Source organism: Cannabis sativa, chromosome 8 (genome assembly GCF_029168945.1).
Source record: "Cannabis sativa cultivar Pink pepper isolate KNU-18-1 chromosome 8, ASM2916894v1, whole genome shotgun sequence".
Classification (NCBI taxonomy): domain Eukaryota; kingdom Viridiplantae; phylum Streptophyta; class Magnoliopsida; order Rosales; family Cannabaceae; genus Cannabis; species Cannabis sativa.
In genome coordinates, this window is record NC_083608.1 from 18,349,341 (window position 1) to 18,359,009 (window position 9,669).

Sequence of the window (9,669 nt, forward strand, 5' to 3'; positions counted from 1 at the left end):
AATTTCTTGACTCCTCCACATGAGCATCCATTGCAAGTGCAACTCGGCCTAAAATTGGATAATTGCTCCCAAACAGTTTTGAGCTTTGTGAAATACATGCTTACTGTTTGATTCTCTTGCCTTAAGTTCATCAAATCTTTCCTGAGATTATAAATGTGAGCCCCGTTTCTTTGTTGGAATCTAACTCTGAGGTCATTCCAAATTGCAGCAGCCGATTCATCATACAAAATACTAGATGAAATCTCTTTAGAAACCGAATTAATGATCCAAGAAATTACAATGTTATTGCTACGAATCCAAGCATTGTAAAGAATATGATTAGATATAGGAGGTTTAGAAATTGAACCGTTCAAGAAGCCCAATTTGTTTTTGACAGAAATTGCAAGTTCCATTGCTCTACTCCAAGCAACATAGTTATCCTGTCCAGTGAGTGGCTGAGACACCAAGACATTCCCGAGATTGTCACCATGGTGCAAGAAGTACGGATCCGAAGGATCTTCAATTTGGTTTCTTGATCTTAGCAGCTGCGTATTAACTCCTTCGTCAGCCATCAGACTTTGATTTTTGCCATTGTTGGTCTGATTTGAAGCTTGGTCTACTGCTGCTATGGTTTCTTGATCATTTGTTGACATGATCGAGGACGATAAAGGAGGACAGAAGAAATAGGGAAGAGGTAATCAAAAGGAGAAGAAGATGTCGATGAAGAATTCTGTGAAGAAACGAATTCCTCAATACAGACCTTTGATCGTCGCCGGAGAAGAAAGATACACGGCGAGAAGAAAAGAGGATTTAGGATCGAAAGGAAGCATAGCTTCCTTGCTCTGATACCATATTGCGGATGAAAGAAAAACAAACTAAAAGTCTTATTGATTGAATGAATGGTCTGTACAAAGGGACATGTATATATACAATGGTAATATGCTGTAACAGACAGCCAAGTAACAAACATAACGGAAATAACTACCCTAACTGTCAACTAACATAACAGAATGCTTAATAACTAGGAGCAGTAAACAGAGTAAATAGCAGTAGCAGAGTAGTGTAATTCTTGTTATATCTTCTTAATTTTACCATTTCGAGGATAAAGTGATTTTAAAGGGTTGGAGAGTGTTCCGTAAAAAATATAAAGGGTTAATAGTAAAATTGTTAGTATTGTGTAGCTACTACAAATATGTAATATCATTCTCATAAATGGAAAATGAAGGAAATGCACTAATTTCACACTAACTCGAAGAATGCATGTTGAATTTTGACACTCACTTTCCTATTGTATAATTTATACATTAGTATGCGATAAGACTGGTTATTTCTTCACAAAATTATGTTTATTCTTTTTTTTTATTATTTGAAAATAAATTATGTTTATTCTTGATGTATTCTAATTGGATCTGATTATGATGCGGAAAGAATCCAAGAGAAAAATAAACTCAGTTCGAATTGCGTCTTCATTAATAAAAATTAATTCATAAAAAAATAGCATTAATTATAGACTAAGTATACTCTTCAGTCCAGCTAGTATATATATTTCGACTGCGTTAGTCCTTTCAGCTTTTGATCAACTAAGACGAAGGTATAACTATTAATTTACTTACAATTATCAGACTTTCAAACAAACTACTCCAGATGGACCAAATTCTTACAAAGTGGCTCAAAAAAAAAGAAAAACGTCTATGCACATAAAATGGCTTTCATTTTAACCTCATCCTCGTATGTGACAATTCTGTAATAAAAAGGATAAATGTTCAAAACAGGTGTAGTGGCACTGGCACTTGGCAATGGCAAAAAAGCAAACTATCGCTTTGGCTCATTCCAGGTCTTGCCTTCAAATAACTCGTTCAACATTCGCTCAAGATCTTCAGGTCTGTATCTAATGTACTTTTGAGGATTTTTCCCATTTTCAATCATAGGCCTGCCATAACAAATAGTGTGCAACTGATTAGAGAAGGAGAAAAAAAAAACGAAAAATATGAAAAGAATCAAAGAATAAAACATGCCCGAAACGTTTGGCAAAAGATCTGTATGCGGGCAAGAGGACTTCAGCGACAGCCAGCCTCAGAGACTCTCGCAACTCACTATCCGGAACTGTCCACTGGGATTGCCTTTGATGAAGCTCCTCAAACTGGATGTTGAAGGTCTTGAACCGATCCTTCACCATCGCCCTTGAAAGTCCACTCGAGTTACCACTGCCTTCGCCACTTCCAATCAAGCCGCCAGAGGAATTTAGGCCCTGAACCGTGAGGCATTGCAGAATCTGCCAATCAAAATTGGAAGCGATTTTGGAATTAGAGAGATTCTCTTTTTCACAAGAAAACATGTCATGTAAGACAAAGACACAATGAATAATAGGTGCATTCAGGGGCGGACCCACATTGTAGCGAGGGGGGGCAGTCGCCCCCTCTGAAAAAAAAAATCGAGAAAAAAATGTATATGTATTTCAATTAGTTACAACATATATTTGTATTAAAAGATGATATTTATAGACATAATAATAACCTTGGTGTAATGGTTAAGGTAGTTGGTAAATAGGTTAGAGGGTAAAGTTTCAAACCCCACTAACTACACTTTATATTTTCTTTTTAAATTTATTTACGCCCCCCCGCACTTTAAATTCTGGGTCCGCCACTGGGTGCATTTGTAAAGAAGGCACAGGTGAATAAAAGAGAAACAGGAGAACTTATTTACTATTTAATCTACAATAAATACTGATGTGCACCATTAAAAATAAAATGAAAAACCTTTGCCCAAGAAACCCTCTTATATTGATTTGCATGCTGCTGCACTATCCTTCGGTGTATCTGCACCCAGTCATCTCCCAGCAAATTCTTTGCATCTGACCTGTATATTACATTTATAGGTTCATGGAATCTATCATACAGGATGTGTATAATTATATAGAATATTTCAATGAAATCTATACAAACCTCCTCACAGATCTCACTATGTAATGAACGTTGTTCATCAGAAATAACTGAGTCAGTGCAGGATCTTTATACTGCTTGGATTTTCCATCCAGATTATTTAGGAGAGCCATCATAATATTTGTGGTTACAGTTGCTAGCTGTTCTTCCGGATCACTATGATTGAAGTCTTGGTAAAGCTGCTTCAGTGTTGACTGGTAGCTGCAAAAAGAAAAATTCTTGTGAGAAGAATATATATATTCCTAGTTTGTGAATATATTTGACAAAAATATTCCTAGCTGTTTTATAGTTTGTCAAATTTTCACGAACACTTGTTGTGACCTCTTGAAACATTCAGGTATTATCCAGGAAAACACATAAATGGTAATAAATAATTGACAAGATTATTGTTGGTAGAGACATTTTTGTTTCCGGTATGTGGAGAATTATAATTCAAACATTTTTATGTGATGATAGATATTATAAATATAGTATGCATTCTACAAATTTTAGAAAAATTGCGGTGTTAAAAACAAGGTTGAAAAAACGAGTTGCACGAGTCCTAGTTTTTTAATTCTTTTTATACACGTGCAACTCACTATTTACTCTATTTTCGGTAACCTAAACTATTCCAATTTTTTTGAAAAGCTGGTAGGATGTGTGGTATAATTATGATGTATATCATCAAATAAAATGAAAAATTGGATTATAATTTTTTTATATACCGAAACCTAAAATGCTCCTACAAAGAGGGACACAACAAAGAATTTTCCAAAAAATAATATACTAAATAATTATAAGTACTGTGTATGATACACTAAAAATAAATCATTTTACCTATACCAAAGCCAACAAACACTTTGGTGCTTAGACAAAGAAACAAGCCACAATACTAGAGCAAGCAATTGAGCACACACATCAAATGAGTTGAAATAGCTCAAAAGGTAAAATATGAAAGAATGCTGTTAAAAAAGAACTTTATCAAGTGAACTAAAATAACTTGATTTTTCATCATGAAAAATGCTTTTCTACATGCTTCAAATAATATTATAATAATTTCTCTCGCCTCTTTCTATTTCTTTTTGTTTAATATTTTTAAATTTTTATTTGTATAAATAAAATATATTTTAAAATATGATATTTAAATGATAGAGAAAAAATAAAAAAGTTATGTATGATGTAATCTAAAAGTGTGAAATAAAATAAAGAAAATAAAATTTTGTGGGGTATTATGAAGAATATAGAAAAGAAGCTGATGGAAGAGGTGCTTAGAATGTAAAATCTGCAACCTCCAAAAAGGAAGCCAATAGAAAGTAGGGAAGAAGTTGCATCTTACTCGTATAGGAACTTTACATAATTGATCACGTAGCTAGTCAAAGGATGAACGGTTCCATCAAGAACAGTAGTCTTTGTGGCATCTTTATCAACTGCTTCTTCGAAATCTCCAAATGTTTCCTGGGCTGTCTGGGCTAGCCGCTTTGTTAAATTCAAAGCTGATTCACGCATTTCACAGCAAGCTTTACTTCCAAAGAGTGTTTCGATCTGCACCCCCACCAAGAAAAAGATACCACATATTAACATATAAAAATATGAATGTGATCATTTTTTCAAGCTAAACAAATAGATATCCATATAATTTGACATGTGATTAACCATTGTTGAAGTAGTTTATAACTAGCCTTATCAATCCATACCATCTATCTATTGAAACCAGAGCAATATCTTGAACTCCTTAAAAGTTTTTCATTGATTTGTTTGACTTAAGAAACAATTATAAAGAATGCAAGTATGAAATTGTTAGAGAAGAGATCAGGCAGCAAGCCAGCAAACTGCTTATGCATGTGCATGCGAGTAAACTCAATTATGTTGGTTTTCCATTATCAGCACTTTACCCTCCCCTATCACATTTAACAGGATTCCAATGCCTATGAATCAAGTTCTGCAGAAAATGTCTTTTGACACATTCCGGAATTATTTGGGAAAAAAATGAAAAGAATAGCCAGCCATATTTAAAAAATTTATTACAATTGTCTAATCTATGCAAACTGGGAAAAATACCATACCTCTGACTGAAGTTCTCTCATTATCTCATACATGTCTAGAAGAACAAATAATTTTTCAGGAGACCTTTTGCTTCTGGCAATAGCCTCTCCAAAACTGAGAAGCACAGCCAGACTATTTGCTGTAACTTCAGCAAAACATTGATCTCTAATAGAATCAACACCCTCAAAAATTTGATCGCAGATTTTCCTTTCGCCAGAGAAAAGCAATTTGACCTGTTTCAAGCTATATAAGAATCACCAAAAATATATAATTCTACAAATCAATCAAGCTAAAGATGTGGTAACAAATTCTTACTGTTATCCGCATGTAGTGTATCCAATTTCCAATCTTTGCCTCCAAAACCTCCCATTGCATTTTCTGGACATCCTCTTTACCAAGTCTCTCCACACCCAGTTTCTTAAGAGTCAGTTCCAAAGCCGGTGCCCGAGTGTCCCTGATGTTGGAAATGGTAAAGTATAAGCTAAAGAAATATAAGTAAAAATAAATCACAATCAAAATTTTCTGTGCAATCCCACTGCAATCAGTTGCATATAAAGCAAGACCATGTATAAATTAGCTGAAGATGTATTGCATAATCACCCTGATACAAGTGGAAGATTTAAGTTTACAATTTTCACTCTGGACAAAAAGAAAAAAATCACCTGTAAGTTCTTAGTAGCTGTTGTGGACTGCCAGCCAGGACAATTTGATGAGCCAAATCATGAAGCAATGGCAGAACCCTGGGTGGAATAAGAGTTATTGGTAAATAAACTGCAGCTTCTAAACGTTTGTTTTGGTGATCAGAGTGATCCTTGCCACTAGCATCTTTTTTATTCCCGGATGATGTTGCTGATGGTTTTAAAGAGTTGGGAAGGCAATCAAAAAGACGATCAGGTTCCACAGGCTTGCTGAAACCAAAAAAGATAATGTAGCTCTAAAAAAATATAGACAACAAAAAATCACAGCGGTATTGAACTCAATATTGGATTCTACAGTAAATGTAACTAAATTACATACGAGTGAAAAATAAGAAAAGGCCTTTGATCAAATGAAAGCAAGTACATATGCCAAATATTTCAGTAAGTCAGTGAAATTTTACATTTATATTAAGAAATCAAGGGCTGCAATGTGGTCAAGGAAAATGGCAATGATATTGAAATTAAAGTAGATTACATTAAAGTTTGAATTCTCTCCTGCAGCCTAAAATAATTTGTTACACATGTCAGTTTTTTCATGAGGGGAAAAGCTTTTATGAAAAGAATATGATGACTGTTTACCACTGAAAATATTGCATCATCATAGTCCTCAAGTTAATCACTTTTCAAAATACGTTAGGTAAGTATGAGAAGTTACCTCTTGAAATTTAACCATACTTTTTCTGTCTATTGAGATACATTTTTATGAAAACAATCTTATTCAAGGATCAAGCATATCACAAAAACTACTTAATTAAAGGGAGAAAATAACACTTGTACTTGTAGGCTGTAGCTGTACCATAATAAGAGACTAGAAGAACAAACCTGTAATTTGTCAAAAGCTGTCTGAACTCATCTTCCAGTTTTGACATAGCTTTTAAAAGCAAGTTACTGGTATGATTAAGAACACCATCACTGCCTTTAAAATTTTTGTTGCCGCTAAAGAAGCGAACAATGTTTCTCATCTGGGCAATTGCTTCAAGGTAGCTCTCAAGATCCTCATGTGGCCCTCTCAGTATTTTAGCCTCTGCCTAAAATTTAATTTAATATAAGGAAAAGATTTCCAAACCAAAAATGTTTGCAAAATAAAAAATTTTGGCCACTAAAAGCTTAACAAAGAGCAAATAGTATTATTCTCTTAACCCAATCCACAAAATCTCAACAATGAATTCACTGCAGTTAAACGCAGCATCATTTCATACAGCTTTTATGCATTATATAACTGATGGTTAAGAAACAGAGGATGCCTCTAAATCATAATATTTGAAAGACAGTCAAGATGGAGACCTAGATTAACAGAATGATATCGTGAAATTAGAATGCGGAATACTAAATTCTACAAATACTAAATACAGAATGTGTCAACTTTACAATAGCAAGCTATTGATAATAATATATGGTTCAAAAGCTACTACATGGTGAAAAGAAAATGCGAGCTGTTTAAGAACAAAAAACACAAAATGGAAAAAGAAAAGAGACATTACACATTTCTAAAACTCTCGGTAACGCTAACCTTGCGAGTGAGTTCAAATTGCGCCAGTATAGACTCTGCTGCTTTAATTGTCTTATCAATATTCTCATGCGCCTTCCGCAACGAATGCGTCCTAATCTTAAAAGACATAATACCAAAAACGAAATTCAATGTTTGATCAAATCACATACAAGAAGCATAATTAAATTATTAAAATAAACCATGATCCAACGTTTGGCTGATTATCAAATGCAAAAACTTAACGAAAATGAATATTTTCCTTAGCCGATCAAAAAATCAGGAAGAGATGAAATTTTTATGTACATTGCAGTATTTGATTTCCTACCGAATCTCTGAAAATGAAAAAGGAAAAAAAATACATATATATATATATAACCTGAGTGGGACGCATGGCGGTTTCTAGAGCAGAGAGGCGGTGGTCGAAGGAGCCGAGAATGGATACCATGCTATCAGTTATGGTCTGGCTCTTTAGAAGCGATTCTCTTATAGATGATGCTCTCTCGCTTAGAGTAGCGATAGTCTGTGGAACTCCCATTGTTGGTTTTCTTCACCTTATTTTCTTTCACTTTCTAGCTTTTTTTTCTTGTTTTCCTGTTTGGCTAGAAAGAAAATGAAAACGCAGTACACGTGATTTTGGCGATTTTCTATTTTTTTTTTATATATATATCTGGATTTTGATGAGTATGGGCAAAATTTCCCTCCTCGCCACACGTCGAGTCGACATGTACGGGTGGAAAGCCGTTATAAGATTAAGAATCTCATTTAGCATCGAAACGGGTCGAACCACTTCACTAAATAGTATATACGGGTAATCCAACATTTTTAGAACGGGTCTTTTCGCAATACATATCACAACTCGTAAAGGGTAATGTAATAATGGAATTGGAAATAAAAATTGGTTATAATGTTTGTTTATAATTGGAATGAAGTAATTAAAATTATTTTGTTTGATTTAGTATGAGAATGTAATATAATAAAATTTGTATTGATCAAAATAATTTTATTAATTTTATTTTATAATAAAATAACTTATTTGTATCACAAGTTACTAAATTATATAAGTTTTTTATTTTGTTGTAAATTGGTTCCTAAATTATATAAGTTTTAGTAAGTTGGTTCTCAAACTTTATTTTTTAGCAAATTGATTCTCAAACTTTTATTTTCTTGAAAGCATAAAGTGACCACTCTTAAATAATGGTATTTTTATTTTATTTATTTATTTAATTTTGTATTAATTTTAAATATTTTTATATTGACATGCGTTATCAAATTTAAAAAAAAAAAACTTATTTTTTTATTTATATGTATTTTTTAAAAATATGTTAAAATAAGAAGAAAAAATAAATCAAGACATATTTTTTTAAAATATGTCAAAATAAGAAAAAAAAATTAGTTATATGTATTTTTTTTAAAATCAAATTAAGATATATTTTGAATATTACAAAACTATATATAATATGAACCAACAATTTATCTTTCTATCAACAACCTTTACACAAAATATTTATGCTACTAAATAATTCATTTGCACTTCAAGCAAATATTTCTTGTCATCAATGTTTAAGCACTCCAAAAAAAATTATATATAAAAAATTTTAGATTCTCTAATTTTTTTCCCTACCATTAGAGATGATCAATTCTTATATATATGAAAGAACTATATATGAAATCTATTTATATATGTAGTATAATATTATTTTATAGCCAAAATAATTTTTTTTCTATAAATTACCAAGTAAATTACTAGGGGGAGCTATGAAGGGAACTTGAGGTGTTGTGAAGCTTCGGGTAGGTGTATGTTTGAATGGTTGGATCACATCCCAGGAGGTACCCCCACCATAACCAACTCATTCAACATTCAAATCTCACAAAAATTTCAATAGTGATTGCAAACCCACGAAAAGTAGTAAGATATTACCACAAGAATTAGACTTCAACCACCTTCAAAAATCACGGAGATAATTGAGATACTTCCGCAATGGTCGTGTCTCTTGAAACGAGAAGTACCGACCCTTCCCCTATACAAGGGGTCACCCATGACTTGGGAAGAAGATCTAAAAATCAACACTTATAGAGTAAAAACTAAAAACTCTGCCATTTTTATTCCTTGCATCAAGAGCATGTTCTTGACTTTGCAACTACGATTAATAAAATACGAGGGGAGTATTACTGACATTTGAAGCTGAACCCTCTTTAAATTCTAGTTTTCTTCATTTGCATTTATTATAATTTCAATTTAATTTCTCATTTATTATGATTCTGCGTCAGTTGGTTAAAAATTTAGTCAAAAGTATTGTATTACTACTATTTAATACAATAATATATTTAGTATTGACTTGTATTAATAGATTGTGTAATGTTATAATATATTTTCAATAAATTAGACCCCAACACCGACTGTGGGTCGAGTCCTGGTCCAATCAAGATCCGGAGTTTGGGGTTTGGGGTCAGTCGTTTGGGGTCTGGTCTGTGTTGGAAATTATTTTACCAGGATCTTAGATCTACTCACAAGTATGTTTATTAACATCCTAAATATGAACTT

The 9,669-nt window shown here is 32.8% G+C and overlaps 1 protein-coding gene across 1 annotated transcript; it reads right to left on the reverse strand.

Moving 5' to 3' along the window:
• Positions 1-1,448: 1,448 nt before the first annotated feature.
• Positions 1,449-7,813, reverse strand: LOC115698960 (exocyst complex component EXO70A1). The gene is made up of 11 exons (XM_030626174.2): positions 7,504-7,813; positions 7,149-7,244; positions 6,461-6,666; positions 5,603-5,848; positions 5,256-5,394; positions 4,961-5,173; positions 4,234-4,439; positions 2,922-3,119; positions 2,736-2,835; positions 1,995-2,251; positions 1,449-1,909 (listed from the first exon to the last, which is right to left on the reverse strand). The coding sequence occupies exons 1-11, from the start codon at positions 7,660-7,662 to the stop codon at positions 1,792-1,794; spliced, it is 1,938 nt and encodes a 645-aa protein (XP_030482034.1). The 5' UTR covers positions 7,663-7,813; the 3' UTR covers positions 1,449-1,791.
• Positions 7,814-9,669: the final 1,856 nt, after the last annotated feature.

Excerpts from the sequence above, each read along its gene's own strand:
- LOC115698960 (XM_030626174.2), bottom strand. The coding sequence starts at position 7,662 with ATGGGAGTTCCACAGACTATCGCTACTCTAAGCGAGAGAGCATCATCT. Across the intron at positions 7,245-7,503 it reads CCGCCATGCGTCCCACTCAG|ATTAGGACGCATTCGTTGCG; the intron begins GTTATATATATA and ends ATGTCTTTTAAG. Across the intron at positions 5,849-6,460 it reads CAGCTTTTGACAAATTACAG|CAAGCCTGTGGAACCTGATC; the intron begins GTTTGTTCTTCT and ends TTTTGGTTTCAG.